Source organism: Bufo gargarizans, chromosome 2 (assembly GCF_014858855.1).
Source record: "Bufo gargarizans isolate SCDJY-AF-19 chromosome 2, ASM1485885v1, whole genome shotgun sequence".
Lineage (NCBI taxonomy): Eukaryota > Metazoa > Chordata > Amphibia > Anura > Bufonidae > Bufo > Bufo gargarizans.
In genome coordinates, this window is record NC_058081.1 from 29,118,648 (window position 1) to 29,146,028 (window position 27,381).

The window sequence follows — 27,381 nt, forward strand, 5'->3', positions numbered from 1 at the left end:
AATAGCCATACCCGGGTCTGAAAGCCCCATAGGGCCATTTCCCTGTCCCCACAGGGTCACCTAGGGTCCTCTATTCTAGGGCTAGGTTCCGGACGGGGCCACCCCTCCGGGGTTAGGACCCGTGTTAGGAGGCACTTTAGGGCTTGTTAGGCCAAGTAGGGCATTACCAGGGACAGACTCCTCCCTGTGGCCCTCCTGTATAAAGTGACCGCCAACTGGAGGGCGTATCCACATGTGAGAACACCTTCTCCGGGGTTCCGGACCTGTAGGTCCTTTCGTCCACCACCGGTAAGACCAACCCTTATATTCATATGTGTGTGGGGGCCTGTATACTGTGTGAGGGTGCTGTATAGTGGGGGGGCTGTATACTGTGGGGGGCTGTATACTGTGGGTGCTGTATATTGTGGAGTGCTATACTGCTGTACTGTATAGTGTAGGGTGCTGTATCGTGTATAGTTTGAGGTGCTGTATACGGTGAGGTGCTATACTGCTCTACTGCATACTGTGAGGTGTTGTATACTGTGGGGTGCTGTATACTGTGGGCTGCTCTACTATATACTGTGGGGTACTGTATAGTGTGGGGTGCACTGTAACGCTAGGGTGAGCCGAGCCCTGGTCTCCTTCCTGCAGAGCGGTGCCCACTTCCAGCCTGAGCCCAGCTGCCCAGAGCACTGATCCTGAGCCGCTGGAGTCTTCAGAACTGGAAGTATTTACAGTCATTCACTGGACTCTACCAGATGTGTGGATTTTTTGTGTACGTGTTGTGGTGGAGGGCGTGATTGCCTGCTAAGGTGTGGGAAGGCAGGATCCAGGGGGCCCAAATAAATTTTTGCCCAGGGTCCAATCAATATTAAAGACGGCCCTGGCTATTTATAGGGCTGTGACACAGGGCTGGCTGCTGATTGACTGCATGCATGGCATTATGGATGATCCGTTCGCAGAGTTCATTGCTCCATGTCCTCACATGTGCAGCAGCCATTTTAGGAAAAACTGCGATGCATACCACGAAGCGTGAGGAAATTCAGATTCGGTGTGAATCAAATTTTTCCTGAAATTTGGATTGAATTTTGCTTCGTCAACTTCGATTCGCTCATCTCTAGTGTCTATGCCCCCCTCCTGCATCCATGACTGTACTGCATCAGGCTGTGGCTTTTGCTGCTGCCTTCCCCCAAGCTATGATTCTTTTGGACCCCTCGGTAGATAAATTCATCCCAATGAGTAATTTTAAGATTCACCCCTCATGCACTCCTCACTTACCAACTTACATTAGGAGGTTTAATGGGTGGATATATGGCTACATAGACACCCCAATGCTGCAATATTTTCTTGTCAGTCCCTTAGCCATCAGTTGCTGTCTCACATTGACTATGCTCTGGGCAATCCTATATTGTATGCTAAAGTCTCAGCTATTGATTACAGGGTTGAGAGCCACTGAGGAAGGGGCCACTAAGAGCCCCGAAACGCGTTTGGTACTGGACCCCTCATTCAACACAAGGACCACTAACTTCTACAGCTCTGAATTCCTCTGGAGAAAACTTATTGAGGACATATCACATGCATTTGTGGAGCTGTGGACTGTGAAAGAAACTACTGGTGCCAGTAAGTGATAGCTTGTTAAAGTAAAAGACATCAGCTGTCGAAATTCCTTGAAAACTGCTGAGGGAAGTCGCACATTACTATTCCACAAATAAAATCGATACTCACGTGAATAAAGCAGTAGCGGAGGATCGCATCTGGATCACCACGCGGGACGCCGCGGACTGGCGATTGGATCCGCCTGCAGACATCTGTTTCGTGAGTAAACAACATAACCATAGATGGAATAAGCATTTTGCAACTAATATAATCGGCACAGAGTCCTAACTCTTGATGTTGTAACTTGGTCCTCATACAGACTAATCAATATACAAAAATTCAGATAACCTACGATTATATGTAGATGTTTGGACATTGGATCGAATATCTTGAATATAATACCACTCTTTTCATATGATCATTTATACAAAATTTTGGACTTGTGTCTATTGATGCAAAATTTTGGGGCATTGGATTTAAGGATAACCATTGCGTTTGATTGGAACTCTGTAATTTTACTAATTAATTGTTTTTACTGTGAAGGTACTATTTAGTCTGGCCAGACCTATCTGTTGATTGCACTATATTTTTATCAGTATTATTGTCATTGCTAATTTTATCAGTATTATAGCATTTTTATCTAATAAAGTACCACATACTCCATATATAGTGAGTGCCCAGCCCTTCTTTTGAAATAATGTTTATGATTCTGTCGACCTTTGCCTTAAAGATGTGAAGCAAGACAATGTGGTTCGCCCATTTAGCCATTTTCAGACGCAATACCAGTTGGCTCATACAGCCTTTTACTGCTACTTGCAGATTAGACATGCGCTTAATGCCCAATTCCCAGGATCATCAGTATCTATAGCTAACTACCCTCTCATTGGAGTTCTCTGATCTCAGGGCCCCTGAGGTGTTATCTCTACTATATATACTCGTCTGCTTAATTCTCGGATGCAGCTGACACAGCAGACGATATTGAATAGGTGGAGGACATCGGATGAGGACATCTCTGAACTGTTAGAATCACCTCTGTATGTGTCCCCGGTGATCAATAATAGGTTTGTCCAACTATGTATTATCCACCAGAGTTACCTGTCACCTGTCAGACTACATAGGATGGATAGATTGTCTAATACCAGGTGTCATCACTGTGCCAGAGATGGTGCGGACTTCTGGCACTTGATATGGGCCTGTCCTAATATTACAGCGTTCTGGTAGAGCTTACTCAATTCCTTGCTGATTTGGTTAAACTCCCGCTCAATGCCGATCCTAAAATATGTCTCTTTGGTATACTAGATGACACCATGTACTCCCACTACATTTGAATATTTTAGCGGAAGCCACTATTTATGGCACGTAAAACAATTGCTTTGAGATGGATGGAAGATAGATGCCCGTCAATCAACCAATGGAAGGTGTTGATAAATGCCATAATTCCATATGAACACATCTCTTTACAAACATAGGGGATGTGAATCCAAGTTTAGCAAGATATGGGGATCGTGGTGTTCCTCTCCATTTACGCAATGTCTAATGCTTTTTCTTACTGTCGCACTAGGCACTAATGTCCCTGAACATATATATATACCCATAGAGCTTTGTTCTCTTTTCTTTTTCCTTTTTGTGTTTTATTTTTGTAACTACAGTACTGTGGAATAGGGTTGTCATGATACCAAAATTTTGATTCAATTTCGATACCATAAAACAGTATTGTGATACTCGATACCATGCGAAAAAAAAAAAAAGCTGCGTGCCTTGCGCATTTTATGGAATGTCCTCCGCTTAATAGAACAGTCCTATCCTATTTATTGGGGGGACAAGATGACTAAAAAATGGCTATTTTTTTCTATTACAGCGCTCACCGCATAGGATATTATTTTTTTTTTTATAGTTTGGACTTTTCGGACGTGGCGATATGTAATATGTTTAGTGTTTATATATTTTATATGTAAAATTGGGAAAGTGGGTGATTTACACTTGTTTTTTTTTTGTACTTTTAATTTAACTATTTCCCCCCTTGGGGGCTAGAACCTGGGATCTTTTGATCCCATGTCCTATTCACCCTAAAAGAGATCTATTAGGGTGAATAGGACTTCACACTCTCCCTGCTGCCCTGTGCATAGTACACACAGCAGCAGGGAGATTACCATGGCAGCCAGGGCTTCAGTAGCATCCTAACTGCCATGGTAACCAATCGGAGCCCCAGGATTACACTGCTGGGGCTCCAATCGGAACTGCCACTGCACCACCAATGAAAAGTTGTGGAGGGGACCCTGTGGCCACTGCCACCAATAATTTAATACTGGGGGGTGGGGGGGCACACTGCACCACCAATGTTAAACCATTAATAAAAATACAGGAAGCGGGTGTCGGCGGCAGAATCACATAGCCAGAACCAGACCTCTATGACAGGAAGCTGCGATCAGCGGCAAATAACCCCTCAGGTGCGGCACCTGAGGGGTTAACTGCCGCTGATCGCAGCTCCCTGTCATAGAGGTCGGGTTCTGGCTATGTGATTCTGCCGCTGGCACCCGCCTCCTGTATTTGTATTAATGGTTTAGTTCTCTTTATTGGTGGCGCAGTAGCCACAGTCCCTTCCCTCTTCCGCCCCTCTCTCTCCTTATTAGTGGCGGCACAGAGGGGAGGAAGAGTGATTCTCTCCTTCTCCACTGTGCCGCTGAGGAGAACATGGCGCGCGCTGAGAGCAGCGCGCACCACGTTCTCTCATACTAGGCTGCGCAGTAGCGCAGCCTAGTATTGGTAAAGGGCAAATCCCGGTATCGAATCGATACTGGTACAAAAGTATCGATTGGGTATTGATAATTTGATACCCAGTGCAATCCTACTGTGGACTACTGATATTGGTTAACAAGTGTCATGCCAAGATGTAAAATCTATTACTGTGCAACGCAATGTATGTACACCAATTGTTTAACATGTTTTATTTATTTGTTCAATAAAATGATATGAACTATGACCAGCCATGTCATGGTGTTTTTAGAAGAAAGCAACCATATTTTTCTAATCCTGAATAATGTCTGGGTGTAAGGTGCTCCTTGGCTGATGCATTCCAATGTTCTCAGAAACCAAAGCAAGGCAACAGTCTGATCAGTGAGGGATCCTTATAGTCCTGTGGGTGCTGATATCTTCATTACTTCTGTGGTCATTAGAGAACGGTAGATCTGGGGTGTTGAACTGGGCCATGTAGGTCTTGGTTTCCATAGGACATTCAGGACTTAAAATGGCCTGAAAACAAAAGATTACAGAAGTTACATTATCCAAATACAGTGATATCAATTATAGAGGCAGGCTGTGCTGCAATGGGGCCTCTGGGTAGAGTTGGAGCCCATTCCTTGTATTAATTAGTGGGGGTCAGAATGCGCATATTGTGGTGGGATTGACTATCTTATAAACACAGGTTGTAGTAATTCTCACCGTTAAATAATGCGACCCATCCACTGTTTTCATGAGCGATAAGCCACTGTCAGAGGGTTTGGTAGCTACCTTCTCCGTTTTGAGAATCCATGCATGCTTGGCTGACCCAGAAGTGCATGTGTATATGGGTGTCAGGAGGATTAGCTGTTGGTCAAGTAAGTATTTGGATGACAACTACTGATAAAGGTGCATGACCAGATGTACAGCAGCATTTTAACAGCTGCCAACATTTGAAAATGCTTTCTAGGGACACTGCAACCTATTGTGTTGTGCACGAGCGTGCGTGTGGCTTGTAGAGGGTGTGGCTTTCCAGGGCGTAGCATAAAGGAATGCAACATTTTTTCCAGAATTTCTGCCATCCAAACAAAAAAAAAAATCGGGACAAATCTAAAGGTCTAACCTCTACCTCTGGCACAGTCCTATTCATCTGTCAGGTTTACCACTGATTCGAAAGTAATGATCGGAATTGTCGTGTAGATCCAAATCAAGTTTGTGCAAAAGCCTGTGTCCTGTGTGTAGTTTATCAATTTCTCTAAAAGTCAGATGAGAGCAGCTACTGCTGTTGTGTCAGGGTGTGATGCAGATATCCGTCCACCCACCACACAGGACCAGCCTTTGGTTAGCTGGTGCTCTGTGCAGGATTTCTTTACCACCCGCCATGCACTGCATAACCAATACAAATGGAAGAAAATTAAAGGAGGCATCAAACCCACCTTCTCAATCAATAAAAAGAATCTTCCCATTTTATATTTTTTCAGCTACAGATGTATGTGTCTCCCAGTTGTCTACTTCTTTCAATCCATTTAAAACTGTCTCTCCTCCTCATGATCATCTAAGGATCATTTCTCTCCTACTCAGGGTCACCTACTGGTAGTCTCCAACAGTTCCCCCCCCAAATTGTTGCTTCTTCTCTTTTTTTGTCCAAGACCATCTTGTCATCCTCCCTACCCCACCAGGTATTATTTCCCTCCCAGATACATAACTTGAAGCTCCAAGACCCTAGCTACCTTTACACCCCCCTATAACTACTCTCCTGCTCCCACCTTTGAAAGATCATTTCTCAGCCACCACGCCTACACTCAGGTATTATCCCCTTCTCCTTCCCCCAAGGTATCACCTCCTCTCCCCTTCCTCTCCTTACACCCTAGGTGTCATATATCCTTTCTCTCCCCCATTACCTATGTAGTACTTACTGTACCTCGCTCTCAGCTCCTGTGCTATGTCCTGTGTGTTCACTAAGCTGTGAGAACCATCAGCAAAAGCTGCTGACTGCAAATCCAGGTTAACAGGCCATATCACTGTCACATTGCAGTTTTGCTGCCTTTTTGCAGCTAAAATGTGTTTTTCCATGGTTTTCTGTAATTGCAGAATGCACTATGCTTTTCCGAAATTACAGAAAAGCATGGAATAAAAATACATCACAGCCATGATATGGATACAAGGTGTAAACTTTTACTTAATACTTTAGCCCTAGCAGTCATACAGTTCATTTCTGAGTGGGGCAGAGATTAGTGATGTCCCGAACTATTCGCCGGCTAACAGTTCGCGGCGAACATGGCTTATTCGCCGTGGCGGGCGAACATATGCGATGTTCGGTCCACCCCCTATACATCATCATTGAGCAAACTTTGACCCTGTACCTCAGTCAGCAGACACATTCCAGCCAATCAGCAGCAGACCCTCCCTCCCAGACCCTCCCTCCCTCCTGGACAGCATCCATTTTAGATTCATTCGAAAGCTGCATTCTTAGTGAGAGGAGGGACAGTACTGCTGCTGCTGATTTAATACGGAAAGCGTTAGCTAGGGCAGTGTTCTGTGTCCACGGCCTGTAATTGTGGGAGGGGCGGAGGCTTATAAATTCTCACGAGCCTCCCCCTCCCATTGTGGGCGCTTGCGGTGCCGTACGATGCGTCCCACTGTGTCACTTCCGGTTTCCGCCTGGGTAAGCTTTGTTCCAGCCATCTCCCTACCTGGCCGCAGGTCCACGCGCTCCCCTGACATTGCAGCCGCCGCCGTGCTCTCCTCACCTGCCAGGACTTCCGCCCCCCCCCCCCCCCCCCGGCGCTAGGACGATGCTTCAGCCGGCGCCGCTGCCGGCCGGCCACCACTTTCATCCATGCGGGATCCCGATCCTGGGTCACGGCTTACCACAGTGCAGTTGCACCCGCCCCTCAGCATCCCTTCTGGTGAGGCTGCCGGCACTTCCGCGAGTATCCTGGGGCACATCTGTCACCAGGTCCCTTACTCCGCCGGCTCCAGGTCCCACACTCAGGGCGATTCACCTGGGCCGGAGGCTCCAGATGACAGAGAGGGGAAGAAAAAAAATAAAAAATTAAATTCTTTTTCCTCATATTCTCCAGTTATTCAGCAGCCTTTCAAATCTCTGCCAAGCGAATTTTAGGCCTGTAAATCGCCACTCCATCCCAGGTCTGTATGTGAGTGGTTAGCATCATCATTGTTTTATGTCACGGACAGAGTACGGAGGAAGGGGGAGAGGGGAAAGAAAGAGAAAAAAAAGGGATACTTTTTTGTTAGTTTTTTTTCTTTACTTTTTGGTTGTCATTTTACACCTGTTTATGTAACTAGGCAATTCAGCGCTTCTGGTACCCAGCGGAGTTACCCGGGCTATCATCTTCTCCGTTGATTCCTCCATCAGCCACGGTAAGTCGCTTATCTCTGATTCGCAGCATCATCTCCACGTGTACCGCACAGCGTTTGTCTCACGTAGGCCTTCGGTCCACGGTCCGTTTCTGTCACCTTCCAGTCTGTGTCTCACGTCGTCCATCTGTCTCCTTTTCTCAGCCCCTCCATTGTCCTCATTCCACGCCTGTCCAGCTGTCAGGTCCCCTGTTTCCTTTCACGTCTGTCTCGTCATCCTGCCTCCCAGACCACGTTCACGTCCGGTTACTTTACTCTGGCTTCGTCTCCACTTTCACTCTCTTTTACGTCCTTCACGCCTCCTGGCCTCCATTCTTCCGTGCCCGTCCACGTTTTCTCAGACCCCGTCGCCTTCTGCATGCCACGTCTGTCTTCATTCTCTCTCTCTCGCTCATTTTCCTCTTATGTTCCACGCCGGCCTATGTTCCTCTGTCCTATTTGTCTTCCATGTTCCTTTCCGTTCACTTTTTACACCTGTTTGTGTTACTCAGGCCTCTTTTCCGTTCATGTTTCTCGTCTGTTTACGTTACTCAGGCCTCCTTTTCGTACATGTTTCACGCCTGTTTACGTTACTCAGGCCTTCTTTTCGTCCATGTTTCACGCCTGTTTACGTTACTCAGGCCTCCTTTTCGTCCATGTTTCACGCCTGTTTACGTTACTCAGGCCTCCTTTTCGTACATGTTTCACGCCTGTTTACGTTACTCAGGCCTCCTTTCCATCCATGTTTCACGCCTGTTTGTTACTCAGGCCTCCTTTTCGTAGACATAGTCGCACACCTGTTACATTACTCAGGCCTCCTTTCCGTCCATTTCACGCCTGTCACGTCACCCAGGCTCCATGTCTTCCACGTGCACGCCTGTTTACATTACTCAAGCCTCCCCGTTCCACTTACCTTGCCTGTCACATCATCCAGGCCTCGCCTTTCATGCTCCACGCCTGTTTTCGTTATTCAGGCCCTCCGTTCTCAATTCATGCCTGTCCACGTCACTCAGGCCCTTCATTTTTCACATCACCTCGTCACTCAGGTCTCCTTGTCTAGGTTGTCCTTCCGGTCCACGGCCAAGGTCTCGCCCGGTCATGTCCCGCAGGCCCTGCGTCCCTCCTTTCTTTTTTCCATAGGATACAGGTTCGTCCTGTTCACGCTGTTAGGGGAAGCCTCTCCAACAGGGCACGGCACTGTCACCCTATTTACTTTGCTTCTACCTTCGGCCCAGCTGATTTACTTCTCATGATTTCTTCATGCTCGATCGCGGTCCATTTCTACGGAACAGGAATTTCCCGAGTCGGTTCACAAATCCCAGGAGCTCCAAAACCATCAGGTATGTTAGTCTCTTAAACCTCCGGGCACAAGCGGTGACATAGCTCCATCACGCCTTCCTTTCTTCTTCTGGGCGGTTTTCCCTTCACAATCATCAGCTCCACAGCACTCGCATGGTTCCCGGGTAGAATCCTTCATCCGGTAACTGTCAATCCTTCCAATTTGAGCATGTCTCATCTGGACAACATGGGGGAGACCTCTTCAATTCCGGAGACCCTTGCCTGAGAGCACGCCAGCGTTACTTCTCTCAGGAGTTGGACCATGCCTAAACTGATTGCCGAGCTCAATAGAAGAGGGATACCTTATCCGGCCTCCGCCAGGAAGGCAGAATTATTCAGACTGTTAATGTCCGGCTCGTCCTCCCCACCCAGGGATCATGTGTCAATGTCCACCACACAATTGTCATTGACCCAGTTACATGCCACCATCAACAGCCTGTCTTTTTCGGTACTGGACGTTCAAAACCGGCTGGCAGCGGTGGAATCCAGGCACTCGGCAGTTGACCTACCCGAGCGTCCTTCCGTTCCAGCTCCCTCACCTCAGCCAACCTCCCCAGGTAGGGTCTCCAACCTCTCCGAGATAGCCCCAGCTCATTTCATCACAGATGGCATCAAGAAAGACATTTTGGAGGGCAAAGATGTCAATTTAGCTGCCATCTTGATAGTTACCCACGACACTGTAGAGAACAAGACAATAGCTTGCAAAAACATCTCTATCGTTCTAAAGTCCAGGGATGCCCAGTTGAACAAAAAACTAACCGTTCCCGAGTTTGTCCTGGCTTGTAGCCTCTTCAGGGACATAGTCTGCACCACCCACCCAGAAAGAAGAGAGGAGTTGTATTTGTACATGTAATGAGTCACCGACCTGGGGTATAAATACAGGCGGTTTTGCCTTTTATGATTACCACCGCTCCTTCTCGGCCAAAGCTGCTGCAGCGCTGGCTCAGTTCCATTGGGTTACCAACTGGGCATGTCTGGACATGGAACTTTTCTGCCGGCATTTCGCCGGTTTAAAGGCTCCAGCTTGCAGCTCCTGCAAGTCCATTCTCCACACCTCAGATTGGTGTCCCTCCGTTGGTCAACCAATGGCTCCTAGCAGGCCTTCGGCCGGCACTCGTCAAAGGCACAGCAACACCGACAAATTGGGTCGCCCCATCATTTTCTTAGGCAATAGTCAAATCTGCAACAGCTACAACCTAGCCTCCTGCAACTATAATCAGTGCAGGGCACTACACGTCTGCTCCTCCTGCTTCCGGGCTCACCCCATCTCAGTCTGCCCGCAGAGAACGGCCAAGCACAAATGACTAAGCGGGGTCAATGTGGAGCTTCTGGGCAGGCTGCTCCAGGATCACCACAGCCCCGACCTGGTCGAATTCTTGCTCACAGGTTTCAGTAAGGGCTTTCACACGGATCTCATAGCCCTTCCTCAGTCCACCTGGGAGGGTTCCAATTTACTCTCCGCGGTCCAGGATGCTGATGCGGTGGATTCACTCATCCAGTCGGAAGTAGAGAAGGGTTTCCTTATCAGCCCCTTCCCACACGTTCCTTTCGACTCCTGGAGGATCAACCCCGTCGGCATTGTAACCAAAAAATTCACAAATAAAAAACGACTGATTTACGATCTGTCAGCGCCTCATGGTTCGCATATTCCCAGCCTAAACTCCTTGATTCCCTCGGAAGAATTCACCATGAAATATTCTTCACTCCAGGAGGCCATTTCTCTCATTCTGTTAGCGGGCAAAGGAGCATGGTTGTCTAAAGCAGACATCGCTGACCCGTTTAAACTGTTGCCCATTGACCCTCAGCTTTGGAAATTTCACAGCATCAAATGGCAGGACCATTATTATTTTGCTACCCGTTTAACATTCGGTTCAAAAAGCAGTCCCTGGCTATTTGATCGGTTTGCCCAAGCCCTCCACTGGATCTTGGTCAATCGCTGCAAATGTCCAATGGCGCTACATTACCTCAACGATTTCCTCCTGATCGAACAACCCAGTGTTAAACCGTGCAAACTCAATAATTTCCTGAGCATTCTCAAAGATCTCCAGGTTCCGATAGCCCCAGCCACGGTAGTCACCTTTCTCGGTATCGTGCTCGATACAGAGAAAATGGGAGCTAGACTGCCAGCCGACAAGCTTCTCAAAATCAGAACAATCATTGCGCAGTTCACAGGTTCCCAGGTCCTCACCAAACAAGAGCTACAGTCACTCCTTGGCATGTTAAATTTCGCTACCAGGATCATGCCCCAAGGGAAAGCTTTCATGTCCAGGCTTCTAGATTTATTGCCGTCAGCTCCCGAGCAGGACTCCGCAGTGTTCTTAGATGCCCAGGCAATGGCTCATTTGGCCATGTGGAATTCCTTTCTCGCCCATTGGAACAGGGTTTCTTTGTTTATCCCCCAATGGAGTCCTGATTTCCCCATGGTCTTCTCAGATGCCGCAGCATCCAGAGGTTTTGCGGCCATATACAACAGGCAGTGGTTTGCCGCACCATGGCCCACTGAAGTTTCTTCTTTACCTGAGTCCCTTAGGTCTTCTCCCCTGCTGGAGATCTATCCTATAGTGGCGGCGGCTCAGGTCTGGGGTAATCAATGGGCAGATTCCCCAGTTGCGTTCATCACGGATAACCAAACAGTGGTGGATATCCTCAGTAAAGGGTGCTCCAAATTGTCCTCACATCATGTCCTTTGTACGCAAGCTAGTATGGCTATCCTTACATCACAATTTTCATATTTCAGCCAGGCATATCCAGGGCATTCAAAATACCGCAGCTGATGCATTGTCACGTTTTAACCTTCATAATTTCTTCCAGATCATGCCAGAGGCAGAATCAATGAGTCTATCTCCTCCGGATTACCACACCCTCCACATGGATTAGGACATTTCATTTCCAAAGCCAAGTCCCAAGTCCCACTTTCCGCCAACACGGCCAGGAATTACAGGACTGGTTGGAACATCTACAAAAAAATTTACTGTCTTCATCCTAGAATCAACACAGATAAGTCCACGTATTTAATAGCCTTTCTAGCATATTGTCATACGCACCTCAAGCTCTCCTATAACTCCATAAAACTGTATTTGGCAGGGGTTCAGCACCATTCCATGCTGAGGGACCCAGGCAGCAAGTCAGTCTTCACTTCCCCAGTAGTCAAAGCCACCCTTAGGGGCATCCTCAAGAACAGCCAGAACAGCGCACCCAGCAGGCAACCCGTCTCCGGGGAGCTGTTCAGAAAGCTCTCAGACTCATTAGACGGCAGTCCTTTTGGCCTTCTTCCCTCCATGGTCATTAAAGCTGCTATGTATCTGAGCTTTTATGGTTTTCTGGCCCAGGAGAATTTACCGTAGTATCATCCAAAGTCAAAGGTTTAACCAGAAGCCAGCTAGTCCTTAATCCTGATCATCACGCGTTAAATCTGCCATCCACAAAAACATCGCAATCCGGGCCGCCCGTTCAAATCAAATACTTCCAAACTTTCAACAAGTGGTGCCCGGTCTAGGTTCTTAACAAACTATTGGCCCTATTGGCTCACTCCTCCGCGAACGAACCACTACTACCGTTCAAAGGAACATTTCTCACCATGGCCCGGTTCATCTCCCATATTCGCAGGGGTTGGGCCACGATGCCAGAACCATATCCGGACACTCTTTCCGCATAGGTGCCGCCTCGGCAGCCTCGAAACACAATGTCCCATGCCATATTATCCGCAAAATGGGCCGCTGGCAATCATCCTGCTTCACCCGATATATTCCTTATCCACACAAGGAAATCTCTGACTCTTTCTGTAACCTTGTGTTGTAACCTCAAAATAAAAATGCTAATTTCAACCTAACTGTCTCTTTTGCCCCCTTATAGGCCTACCCTCGGACATGGCTTCGGGCACACCTCAGGCCAGCTCTACCAGGTCACTCATGGCCATGTAGTTACCTCACGTCCTCTTCAATATCCGTAGCCACGACCACAAATATATTGCAGTTGCCTGCCCGTGTGTGAGAGGCTTCAGGCTCACAGACAGTACTGTGTGCACACCATTCATACAGGGTGTCACAGACAATACCTTGCAGATAAAGAAAAAAGTCAATTTATTATTTCTCTGTGATATAATCGCAGTTGCAAGCCAGTGAGTGTCTGGCCCACAGACTGTACTGTGGCCACTGGCTAGGCCGCCACTCATACAGTTACAGGATGTCACTCACAAATCACAATACCTTGCAGATAAAAAAAAGTGATTTTTTTTTTTTCTGTGATATGATCGCAGTTGCAAGCCAGTGAGCGTCTGGCCCACAGACTGTACTGTGTGCACACCATTCATACAGGGTGTCACAATACCTTGCAGATAAAAAAAAGTCAATTTATTATTTCTCTGTGATATCATCGCAGTTGCAAGCCAGTGTGTGTCTGGCCCACAGACTGTACTGTGCCCACTGCCCACCACTTATATAGGGTGGCACAGTACCTTGCACGCATAGTACCACTTATCAAAAAAATAAATGACAGGTAGAAGCAGGCCACCCCCGCAGGGGCTGTCGTGGTCGTGGTGCTGTGATTTCCACTGGCCCTGGAATAATGCCCAGTGTTCAGAGGCCACGTACCCTGAACCTGAAAATTAAGAGAACATAGTTGACTGGCTTACACAGGACACCCAATCTTCAACAGCTTCCACTAAGAACCTTGACGCACCATCCTCCTCCAGCTCAGCTTTGGTCACCTGCTCTCAAGTTACCACTCTCCCGCCCGCCGCCACCACCACAGCCACCACAGCCGCTTCACTTGATCCGTCAGAGGAGTTATTTACACATCAGTTGAATGAAATTAGTGATGCACAACCATTATTGCCAGAGGATGTAGATAACAGGGATATGTCTCAGTCAGGCAGGATTACACACATGGACGTACAGTGTGATGATGATGTTGTACCCACTGCTGCTTCCTTTGCTGAGGTGTCAGATACAAGTGAAGCGGTTGATGATGACGATGTGTCCGTGGATGCCACGTGGGTGCCTACTCGAAGAGAAGAAGAAGAGGGGGAAAGTTCAGAAGGGGAGACAGAGAGAAGGAGGAGATGAGTTGGAAGCAGGGGGAGGTTGTCGCAAGGAGCTAGTGGCACAGCAATGCCATTTGCAACCTGTGACAAAAGAAACTGAGTTGTGGGAAGCCCAACACCCACCTCGGTACAACTGCTTTGCGAAGGCACATGATCTCACATCACAAACGCCAATGGGATCAACACATGAGTACAAGCAGCACACAAACTCAAAGCCACCATCCTCCTCCTGGTCCAGCATCTTAAGCCACGTCAACCACTGCTGTCCTCCTTGCCCCCTCTTAACCACCCGCCTCTCACCTTCAGCAGTTCCATCTCATCTGCCCACAGTCAGGAAATGTTTGAGCGTAAGAAGCCAATGTCACAGAGTCACCCCCTTGCCCGGCGTCTGACAGCTGGCTTGACAGAACTCTTAGCCAGCCAGCTTTTACCATACCAGCTGGTGGAGTCTGAGGCCTTCAAAAAATTTGTTGCTATTGGGACACCACAGTGGAAGGTACCCAGACAAATTTTTTTTTCAAAAAAGGCAATCCCGAACCTCTACTCGGTTATTGAAAAGGAAGTCATGGCATCTCTGGCATACAGTGTTGGGGCAAGGGTCCATCTGACCACTGATACCTGGTCTGCAAAGCACGGTCAGGGCAGGTATATCACCTACACTGCACATTGGGTCAACCTGCTGACAACTTCAAGCATGGAATGCGTGGCTCTGCAGCGGAGTTGGTGACACCGCCACGACTTGCAGGCAGGCCTACTGCCACCTCCTCTACTCCTCCTACTCCCACTCGATAACCTCCTCGGCTGAGTCCTCTTCTGCTGCGGCATCTGGCTGCACATCAACTGAATCCCCCCAGCTCCCCACGGGCTATTCCACATCCCAGATACGACGGTGTCACGCTGTCTTGGGGTTGACTTGCCTGAAAGCAAAGAGCCACACCGGACCAGCACTCCTGTCTGCCCTGAACGCACAGGTGGATCAGTGGCTGACCCCGCACCAACTGGAGATCGGCAAAGTGGTGTGTGACAATGGAAGCAATTTGTTGGCGGCATTGAATTTGGGCAAATTGTCACATGTGCCGTGCATGGCACATGTTTTGAATCTCATCGTACAACGCTTTGTGTCTAAGTACCCAGGCTTACAGGACGTCCTCAAGCAGGCCAGGAAGGTGCGTGGCCATTTCAGGCGTTCCTACACGGCCATGGCGCACTTTTCAGACATTCAGCGCCGAAACAACATGCCAGTGAGGCGCTTGATTTGCGACAGACCGACACGTTGGAATTCAACACTCCTAATGTTCGACCGCCTGCTCCAACAAGAAAACGCTGTCAACGAGTATTTGTATGACCGGGGTGCTAGGACAGCCTCTGCGGAGCTGGTAATTTTTTTGCCACGTTACTGGACGCTCATGCGCAATGCCTGTAGGCTCATGCGACCTTTTGAGGAGGTGACAAACCTAGTCAGTCGCACCAAAGGCACCATCAGCGACCTCATCCCATTTGTTTTCTTCCTGGAGCGTGCCCTACAAAGAGTGCTGGATCAGGCTGTAGATGAGCGTGAAGAGGAAGAGGAACAGTTGTGGTCACCATCACCACCAGAAACAGCCTTGTCATCATCGCTGGCCGGACCTGCGGCAACGCTGGAAGAAGAGTATGAGGAAGAGGAGGAATGTGGCTTTGAGGAGGAGGAAGACCAACCACAGCAGGCATCCCAGGGTGCTCGTTGTTGTCACCTATCTGGGACCCGTGGTGTTGTACGTGGCTGGGGGGAAGAACAGACCGTCAATGTCATCAGTGAGGAGGAGGAACGGAAATGAGTAGCTCGACATCCAACCTTGTGCAAATGGGGTCTTTCATGCTGTCATGTCTGTTGAGGGACCCTCGTATAAAAAGGTTGAAGGAGAACGACCTGTACTTGGTGGCCATGCTACTAGACCCCCGGTGTAAACAGAAAGTGGAGGAAATGTTACCAAATTACCGAAAGTCAGAAAGGATGCAGCAGTTCAAAACCAAACTAAAAAATATGCTTTACACAGCTTATAAGGGGGATGTCACAGCACAACGGGAATCTAGCTGGGGAAGAGGTGAAAGTAATCCTCCTCCTATCACGACCACGGCAGCAAGGACAGGACGCTTTACAGATGTGTTGTTGATGGAGGACATGCAGAGCTTTTTCAGTCCTACACATCGCCACAGCCCTTCGGGATCCAGCCTTAGAGAACGACTCGACCGACAGGTAGCAGACTACCTCGCCTTAACTGCAGATATCCACACTCTGAGGAGCGATGAACCCCTTGACTACTGGGTGTGCAGGTTTGACCTGTGGCCTGAGCTATTCCAGTTTGCGATAGAACTTCTGGCCTGCCCCGCTTCAAGTGTCTTGTCAGAAAGGACCTTCAGTGCAGCAGGAGGCATTGTCACTGACAAAAGTAGTCGCCTCGGTCAAAAAAGTGTTGATTACCTCACCTTCATTAAGATGAATGAGGCATGGATCCCTAAGGGACTGACAGTGGGGGATACGTTTGACTAACAAAAGGTCTGATGACATGCCTTGGCCTCAAAATGGTCCCCATGCAGCTGTATTTAATGTCTGCATACCGGATGACTTTCGTGAATTCTCCGCCACCAACTAGGGTTCAAGCCGCAATGTTTTAGTCACCTTTCTGCCTGGAAAACATACATTTTTCCGGCCGCTGCTACAGCAGCGGCTGCAACAATATCTAATTTTTCAGGCATGTGCACATTTTTCTGGCCTCTGGTGCTGCACTGTGGCTGCAAAAACAAACAAAAAAAGGCACATACATGTGTCAATTCCCTTTCGTGATCGGTACCTTGTTGTGGTGAAGGGGCTTGCGTATCACAATGAAGCGATCAGCACCTCTATGAGTGTGTTGGCAATGTTGCCACACCCCAGATGATAAGACCGTTGCTTCATTATGATCAGACTAAAAGCGATCGGCTGATTAATTTTTCATAGAAAAAACATTAATTTAATTTTTTTATTTTTTAAGTTGTTTGGGTTTTTATTACATAAAATAAAAAAATTATAATAAAGTCTCTTAATAGTTTATTAGAAATAATGCAGGATGTCATAATGGTTCGTTAATTCGACAATGGTTAATCGATTCGACACATGTCCCCGGATAGGGGACGTAACAGGGATTAAACTGATAGGAATAGTACTAGTTAAGACACCACTCATATAGGGTGTCACAGCACATTGCTCCGTGCACGCGCAGTGCCCCAACTTGGGAGTAAGAGGACCGACCAAGCTGCTTTTTCCATCTCCTGGTTCCTAAAATCAATTCAGTTTGGTGTATCAGAGTTTGGTCTGTCACTGTGAAGGCAGTCGAAGGTACCCGGCCTAAATTCTTTTTCACAAAAGGCAATCCCTGATATAGGACGTAACAGGGATTAAACTGATGAGAAGAGAACTACAGAAAATAGCACTCATATCGGGTGTGACAGTAAATTGCACGGCGCAGACGCAGTGACCGTGGATTAAAACAAAGGGGAGGGAGCCAGCGTTTTTTTAACCATCTCCCCAATCGAAAAATCAATTCAATAAATGGACCCCAGATTGGGAACGTAACAGGGATTAAACTGATGAGAAGAGAACTACAGAAAATAACGCTCATATCGGGTGGGGCAGTAAATTGCACGGCACAGACGCAGTGACCGTGGATTCAAACAAAAGGGAGGGAGCCAGCGTTTTTTTAACCATCTTCCCATTCTAAAAATCTATTCAATTCACCTTTCGGGGACCCTTGGTGTTGTACGTGGCTGGGTGGAGGAAAAAACCTTCAATGAGATCAACTGGACATGGCTAGCTTGGTATCCAACCTTGTGCAAATGGGGAGTTTGCGGTTGGGCAAATGGACTGTTTGCGGTGCATTAAAAGGGGAGTTTGGTCTGTCAATATCTGTAAAGCGGGCGTAACCCTTACACTACCTGATCGATACAACATCATACCTGATCGTATACACACACTGGATGTTTTAAACCACGTTGTTCAAAAAAAATTTGGATTGTTAGGTGATTTATTCCCTTTATGGATTAAAACCCAACTCTGTGTCAACTATGTAATTTTCCATGGGAGTTTTGCCATGGATGCCCCTCCGGCATGCCACAGTCCAGGTGTTAGTCCCCTTGAAACAACTTTTCCATCACTACTGTGGCTAGAAAGAGTCCCTGTGGGTTTTAAAATTCGCCTGCCTATGGAAGTCAATGGCGGTTCGCCCGTTCGCGAACATTTGCAAAAATTTGTGTTCACGGTTCGCGAACGGAAAATTTTATGTTCGCGACATCTCTAGCAGAGATGATGTGTGCCAGCATGGGGCACAAGCCATATAGAGAGACCTTCGTTTTCCCATCAGCACAAGCATGAAGACAGGGGCTTTTTGCCTAAGAGTATTATTGACTTGTTTCCCTTCTATTAAAAAAAAAAAAAACTAAACCCAGTGAGGCCTCCCAAAATCCACAAATATTGAAGAAGGTAACATCCTAAACTGAGTGTAATAAATAAGACAGGGGATGGGCCTTCGGCCCCAAAAATCTGCTGTAATATCACCTCTATCCGATGGACATAAGCTCAGAGGCAGAACAATTAAACCATGCGTCGTAGCCCAATGAATTGGGGCAGATCTCTGCCAGATCATGCACTTTTCCTACAACTGGGGAGTCCAGAGACATTTTGGCTCCCTACCCACAATAACAGAGCCATAAATACCACTAATTCCAAGACCCTCCACCTAGGATGCCACCTGACTGATATTCTACTGGCAGAGCCGATATTTTGCTCGGACTGGTGGTACAGGCCTATTGACTTACCAGTATTATGTTGGCGGTGTTTAGGAATTCCTGGTCTGACTCCATATATATCTTGTCCATATATGGAGTCAGTGGTATAAAGCTGGGGGTATTCCAAAGCACTGTCAGGGAGACCCCTGTATATTTAACTTTCATTCATTCTCTATTTTAAAATTTTCTCTGCTGGGAATTAAACCCACAACTTTGGATCAGCACCAGATTACAAAATAAGAAAATTAAAAAAGAAACTCACCTCTCACAATCCCACCACCAAAACAACACACACACACATCTTTTCCGCTACTAATCAGGTTCCTGCTGGCTCTTTATCTCTACTTCCTGTCCTGTTGACAAGCAAGAAGCTGACCTGGGTCACCGCTGTGCCAGTGATTGGCTAATCAGCCATTTCCTGTTTGCCAAGAGGGATTTGGAAGCAGAGACAAGAAGGGACCCAGAAAACCCCTATCAGACTTTTGGTTCAATATTTGCTTTGTATGGTTTATTAAAAAAAAAAAAAATTGCTTACCATTTTCTCTTCTTTGGTAGGTAGGTTTCTAAGCAAAAGACACAGAGGAGCAATGATAATGTTCAGTAATCCAATGATTGTCATTAACCAGGGGAATCCAATGGCTTCTGCAATTGCACCACCACATAGAGGTCCTGAAATGAGAGATTACATTAACTGTAGAGCATATGGGTACAACATGTACTGTGGAGACTGTGTCAGGCACATTGATATAGAGACCGGAGAACGGTCCTGTTATATAAATGATATATATACACCGGAGACTGCGTCCTATACACTGATATACAGACCAGAAATCAGTCCTATTATATATACACCGGAGACTAGGTCCTATACACTGATATACAGACCACAGAAGAGTACTATTGTTTAAATAATATACACTACTACCAAAAATTTAGAGATATTTGTCTCATGGGTGAAATTTCAGGATGAACCTAAAATGCAATCTAACCTTTACAGGTGAACTTAATGAGTCCTTCTCTAAACTAAACACATGTCTAACTGTTCAATGTTTCAGTACTTTTTGCACAACTTGCTGTTCTCTAACAAGGAGCTCAATGGCAAAATTCACAACAGGTGTTTGATACATGAATTGCCCAATACATTTCCTGTTAAACTAGAATTGGTATTTAAACAGTCCTCATCATTATGCTGTCATTTAGTATCATGAGACCAAGACAATTGATCAACAGTACCTTGCCGTTATGCGGCTTCAAGCAGGATGTTCTCAGGCGTAAGTGGCCACTAAGCTTTAGAGATGTCCCAAACTATTTGCCGGCGAACATAGCTTGTTCGCTGCCTTTTGAAGTCTATGGCGGTTCGCCCGTTTGCGAACATTTGCGGAAATTCGCGTTCGCCGTTCATGAACGGAAAATTTTATATTCGTGACATCTCTACTAAGCTTAGAGTGTCACAGAGTGTCATCAGCAGGTTGCAACCGAGATACAGAGATACTGGAAAAATCACAGAAAGGCATAGAAGTGGACCGCTTCATTGTGAACAATTCCCTGCGGAACCAGATAATGAATGCCACACAACTCCAGGCACATTTAAGGGAATTGAGAGGCAAGTGTCACTTCAGAGCATTTGAAACCGTTTACATCAGTGTGGGCTGCGTGCTAGACGACCTGCAAAGGTACCTGACCACCCCACCAGGCACAGGTGTCATCATCTTGCATGGACCAGGGAGCATCTACGCTGGATGAGGGACCAGTAGGCTTCAGTTCTGTTCACGGATGAAAGTTTATTCACGCAGAGAAGAAATGATGGCCACCACAATGTTTGAAACATCAAGGAGAGCGCTATGCATCAGCCACTGTCACCAGATGAGCCTTTGGTGGTGGTGTTACAGTGTGAACAGGTGTGTCTAGTCAATACAGAACTGCCCTACACTTTTTGAATGGTACAGTAACAAGCCCATATTATTTGAATAACATCATTAATTCTGTCTTTGTGCCTTTGCATGAACAAGACACTCCTAATTTCATGGATGACAATGCACCAGCTCATTGAGGTCACATCATTAGGGAACGGATGCTGAAGACTGCGGTACAGTACCTGAAATGGAGTAGCCTGCACTTTCTCCAGACCTGAATCCCACTGAAAACCTATGGGATCAGCTGAGTCACCATGTAGAGGCTCGTAACTCTGTACCCCAGAACCTCAATGACCTGAGGGATGCCCTTCAAGAGGAATAGGGTGCCATGCCTCAGCAGACAATAAATTGACTTGTGAACAGCATGATACATCATTGTCAAGTTGTAATTGATGCTCAAGGCTAAATGACGAGTTATGGAGACATTTACATTTTTGGTGGGGGTATACACGGCACAGTTGTTGACTTTTGTTTCAATAAATTGTTTGAGATGGGGAAATCGCCATTTCATGCTTCTACTTAAATGCACTACTTGATGATATAATATCACTGTAGCGTGAACGTTTTACGTTTTCCATAAATTTCACCCAAAACCCAAATATCCCTAACTTTTTGTGAGTAATGTATAGACACTAAAGACTGTGTCCTATAGACTGATATACAGATCAGAGAACAGTCCTATTATATAAATGATATATATACACCGGAGACTGAGTCCTATACAGTGATATGCAGACCAGAGAACAGTCATAATTTATAAGTTATATATACACCAGAGACTGTGTCCTATACACTGATGTACAGACCGGAGAACAGTCCTTTTATATAAATGATATATAAACACACCAGAGACTGTGTCCTATACACTAATATGCAGACCGGAGAAAATTCCTATCATATACACTCACCTAAAGAATTATTAGGAACACCATACTAATACGGTGTTGGACCCCCTTTTGCCTTCAGAACTGCCTTAATTCTACGTGGCATTGATTCAACAAGGTGCTGATAGCATTCTTTAGAAATGATGGCCCATATTGATAGGATAGCATCTTGCAGTTGATGGAGATTTGAGGGATGTACATCCAGGGCACAAAGTTCCCGTTCCACCACATCCCAAAGATGCTCTATTGGGTTGAGATCTGGTGACTGTGGGGGCCATTTTAGTACAGTGAACTCATTGTCATGTTCAAGAAACCAATTTGAAATGATTCGAGCTTTGTGACATGGTGCATTATCCTGCTGTAAGTAGCCATCAGAGGATGGGTACATGGTGGTCATGGAGGGATGCACATGGTCAGAAACAATGCTCAGGTATCCCGTGGCATTTAAACGATGGCCAATTGGCACTAAGGGGCCTAAAGTGTGCCCAGAAAACATCCCCCACACCATTACACCACCACCACCAGCCTGCACAGTGGTAACAAGGCATGATGGATACATGTTCTCATTCTGTTTACGCCAAATTCAGACTCTACCATTTGAATGTCTCAACAGAAATCGAGACTCATCAGACCAGGCAACGTTTTTCCAATTTTGGTGAGCTTGTGCAAATTGTAGCCTCTTTTTCCTATTTGTAGTGGAGATGAGTGGTACCTGGTGGGGTCTTCTGCTGTTGTAGCCCACCTTTCTTTCCCATTCTGACATTCAGTTTGGAGTTAAGAAGATTGTCTTGACCAGGACCACAACCCTACATGCATTGAAGCAACTGCCATGTGATTGGTTGACTAGATAATCGCATTAATGAGAAATAGAACAGGTGTTCCTAATAATTCTTTAGGTGAGTGTAAATGATATCTATATACACCGGAGTATGTGTCCCATACACTGATATAGAAACCGGAGAATAGTCCTATTATATATATTTTATATATATATACATATATATATATATATATATACACACTTGCAGCAGCACAGTCGAGTAGTGTGTACTGGGTGCAATTCCTCCAGGAGACTGGCTTCACCTCCAAAGTATGCAATTTCCAAAGAACGAGGCAGCACTTCCAGATTGGCGTGAAAGGGTGAAGACCCCAAACTTTAATTCCCCAGCAACTTTTCGGCCTACTCAATGAGGCCTTTGTCAACATTGCTGGGGAATTAAAGTTAGGGTGAAGACCCCATTCACGCCAATCTAGAAGTGCTGCCTCGTTCTTTGGAAATTATATACAACTGAGACTGCATCCTATACACTGATATACAGACCGGAGAACAGTCCTACTATATAAATGATAGATATACACCGGAGACTGTGTCCTATACACTGATATACAGACCCGAGAACATTCCTATTATATAAATGGTATATATACATCGGAGACTGCATCCTATACACTGACATACAGATCAGAGAACAGTCCTATTATATAAATAATATATTTATTGTGAGAGTTAGCTTTACAAATGGTAGGCAGTCGGCAGGATTGGATGCAATGTAAGGGTTTTATTGGAAAAACAACAGCAAAAATTGTTCCAGCAGGATGGCTTGGCTTCAGCCCATTAGAGTTCACTCACATAAAGCACTTATCTTCAGGACTCATGTGTCATATAACGGTTCATTTTTAAGCAGGCAGAAATACAGGCGTGACCTTTGTGCAGAGTCTTGCCTCTTTCCTTCTCTGGAACACTGGGGAGGAATGCTCCCAATTCCTCTCCAGACCAACACACACACACTCTGGCAGTGTGTCTTTTAAATTATGTATATACACACCGGAGACTGTGTCCTATACATTGATATGCAGAACGGAGAACAGTCCTATTATATAAATTATTTTTATATATATATATTTGTAGCCTCTTTTTCCTATTTGTAGTGGAGATGAGTGGTACCCGGTGGGGTCTTCTGCTGTTGTAGCCCACCTTTCTTTCCCATTCTGACATTCAGTTTGGAGTTCAGGAGATTGTCTTGACCAGGACCACAACCCTACATGCATTGAAGCAACTGCTATGTGATTGGTTGACTAGATAATCGCATTAATGAGAAATAGAACAGGTGTTCCTAATAATTCTTTAGGTGAGTGTATATACACACCGGACACTGTGTCCTATATACTTTTATATACAGACCCATGAACAGTCCTATTATATAAATGATATATATACACCTGAGACTGCATCCCATACACTGATATAGAGACCAGAGATCAGCCCTATTATATAAATGGTATATATACACCGGAGACTGTGTCCTATACACTGATATACAGACTGGAGAAGAGTCCTATTATATAAATGATATAAAAATACAGTGGTGACTGCATCCTATACACTGATATACAGACCAGAGAACAGTTCTATTATATAAATGGTATTTACAAAAAGAACCAAACAGGCCAAGCAATCTACACCTAGATCAACAGTGTGCAATACACTATGCTTTAACACTACCCAAATCTGTTATAGTAACCATGGTACCAGCTCAAAAAACTGCAAACAACCTAAATAGAAAAAATTAGCCCATAGCGTACCCATAAAATATAGTAAAGCTTTATTATGTATACAAATGAGATTTAAAAAAAGTCTTATTAAAAGTCACATGATGCATGAACAAGTGGCAGAAAAAACATCCTCCAGAGACCACATTGTTTACAAATGGGGGTAAATATGGAAATGTATGAAAATTGCAAATGCTGGCTGAACTACATCCACTGAGCGATGTACTGTAAACATCATAACTGCAAATAATACCAAATATAGAAAACTATATCCAGCTCAGAGGTAAAAAACGAAGGCCAATATTCAAAACTCACCCATTTGTAACTGTGGTCAGTGGTGTAAGTGACCCCAACGGCATACCTTTGTCTGGGGTATATATACACTGGAGACTGTGTCCTATACACTATATATATATATATATATATATATAATATAATTTTTATTTTTTTTGTAGGAAGGCGCAAGGGTCCCTTATTGACGGAAGGTACGTGTCACCGAGATTCCTAGCCTCGGTGAGATAAGAACCGATAATTTTGTGTGTCAGCGGCAGCTAGTGCTCCCTGACACTGTTCTACTTAGTGTGGCTGTAAAGCCAATCCGGGCCGGTTCTTATTGGGAGCAGCCAAAGAGCAGGGTGGGTGGCTGTTCCCCACGTCCAGGCCAGGTTTTGGGCTGGGTTTAAAAACCCAGCCAGCAGCTCAGCTGGGTGTGGAATGTATCCTCCATCTGACAGTGGAGCTCGGTCAGGCTATGTTTTGGGACCTAAACATTTGGTACTGTGCTGGAGTGACACTGCTGGGAATCAGGCGCCCTAAAGGATGCTGTGGACGGCTGTGGACTGCCGTGGAAAAATCAGCCTGCCAGGTGACATCTTTGTTCTGTGGACTTTGTGCGGTGTGAATTAACAGCAGGACTCTGCAAAGTGTTTGTGTTACTTTTTTCCTTTGGTGTGAATAAACACTGAACTTTTTACTCTCCTACCGTGTTCTTGCCTCTGTACTGCGACCGTTTACCCTGCCTACCAGAGCAAATCCCTACAATTGGTGGCTTGGAGCGGGCAGGCCCAGTGAGGCTGGCTTGATCGCCAAAATATTTTTGGTTTGCACACAGGCGTATGTCGTTTATCAAACCTGCTAGATTTAAAACTGTGTCACGTGACAAAATGAAGGCTGTTTTGAAGGCCCTCATGGAGGCTAATCTGCAGCAGCGAGAGACCAACCTGCAACAACGTGAGGCTAATAAGCAGCAAGAGACCAACCAGTTGCTGCTACAACACGTGATGGCTTTGCAAACAGCAGGAGCATCCATGATGCCCAGAAAGCAGTCCGTGCAGCGATCCCTAAGATGACATCGAAACATACCTGGCGATGTATGAGAAAGTGGCCACCAGGGAAAGGCTGCACCCGGACCAGTGGGCTGAGGTCGTTGCTCTTTACCTGGCATCAGAGTCTCAGCGCGTGTATTTCGATTTGCCAGACGATCAAGCGGCCGACTACCCAAAGGTAAAGGGGGAGATTTTGGCAAGACTGGGGGTGAATGTGCTGGTCCGGGCCCAGTGGGTGCATCAGTGGGAGTTCAATCCGGCTGAGTCTGTGAGACCCCAGTATTATAACCTGCTCAACCTGTTGCAAAAGTGGCTACAACCTGACGTGCTGAGCCCCACTGCTATGCTGGACCGGTTGCTAGCAGACAGGTTCTGGAGGGCTCTTCCACCCCCTCTCCAGCAATGGATTGGCCAGGTCTCTCCGGGTAATGCGCTGGAGATGGTAGACCTGGTGGAGCGCTATGAGGCTACCTGGAACTTACAGGGGGGTTCTTTTGGGTGGGGGGCACTCAAATCTCGTGTCCCACTGCCTCGGACCAGGCGACTGGTGCCCACCAAACCTGCCTGGGATGTGGCCCCTGTGGACCCCGCTCCAATGGTCTGCTGGCGGTGTCGGGAGCATGGTCAAGTTTGAGCGGACTCCCCACAGCAGGGGGAACCCATGGACATGAACTATGGCTTCTGTTAATCATTCAATGCCAGGAAACTGTGTGCCATGGATGCTCCGGAGTCTCTTAACCACCTGTGCCAGGTGGAGGTGGGAGACACTCCAGCCGAGGCTCTATTGGACTCAGGGAGTCTAGTGACCCTGGTAAGGGCTTCCCTGGTACGCTCCACTGAGTACACCGGCAGTAAGGTCGGAGTCATGTGTATACATGGGGATTTAAAAGACTACCCTACTACTATGGTGTCTCTGTCCACGGTTTCCGGCAGGTGGACCCATGAGGTGGCTGTCGCAAGCAACCTACACTATGAACTTATGATAGGGAGAGACTTCCTGGGCTTCCCGGTACTGTGGCGGGTTACGAGAGTAACTGATACCCATGAGACAGGGGTAACCCTAGCAGAATGGCCTGGCTCAGGGGGAATACCAGAACGCTGGGAACTTGAGTCCAAAGAGCCAGCAGTAGGGGTGACCGCCACTTCGGTGGAAGAGGGGGAGACAACTCCGCTACGTGTGATGGTGGGAGACATGGAGGACTTGCCACCGGGTCCTGAGCTGGCAGACCTTAATGTATCTGGGGAGTCAGTTTTTCCCCCCGTTTTGGGGTTCATCAGGATATGTTGTATCGGGTAAATCAGCTGCGATTGAACAGCTATTGAACAGTTGGTAGTGCCCCAGGCTTATCGCAAACTCGTGTTAGAGTTAGCCCACCAGCATGTTCTTGGGGGTCATCTGGCAATGCAGAAAACACAGGACCGGATACTACAACGGTTTTACTGGCCCAGTGTGTTTAACCCCTTAATGACTCAGCCCTATTTCACCTTAAGGACCTGGCCATTTTTTGCAAATCTGACCAGTGTCACTTTAAGTGCTCATAACTTTAAAATGCTTTGACTTACCCAGGCCGTTCTGAGATTGTTTTTTCGTCACATATTGTACTTCATGACACTGCTAAAATTGCATTAAAAAATACCATATTTACCAAAAATTTTGAAAAATTTGCAAATTTCAAAGTTTCAGTTTCCCTACTTCTGTAATACATAGTAATACCCCCAAAAATTGTGATGACTTTACATTCCCCATATGTCTACTTCATGTTTGTAGCATTTTGGGAATGATATTTTATTTTTTGGGGATGTAACAAGGCTTAGAAGCCAATTTTTTTATTTTTCAGAAATCTTCAAAATCCCACTTTTTATGGACCAGTTCAGGTTTGAAG

The 27,381-nt window shown here is 46.4% G+C and overlaps 1 protein-coding gene across 2 annotated transcripts in view; it reads right to left on the reverse strand.

Moving 5' to 3' along the window:
* Window positions 1-4,559: 4,559 nt before the first annotated feature.
* LOC122929262 (chromaffin granule amine transporter-like) overlaps window positions 4,560-27,381 on the reverse strand; it is a 256,996-nt gene continuing 234,174 nt past the window's right edge. For both annotated transcript variants that reach the window (XM_044282779.1, XM_044282780.1), the window contains 2 exons: window positions 19,362-19,495; window positions 4,560-4,824 (listed from right to left, as the gene is read on the reverse strand). In XM_044282779.1, the coding sequence (XP_044138714.1) occupies window positions 4,687-4,824; window positions 19,362-19,495 (272 nt within the window). In that variant the 3' untranslated portion in view covers window positions 4,560-4,686. The remainder of the gene's footprint in view (window positions 4,825-19,361; window positions 19,496-27,381) is intronic.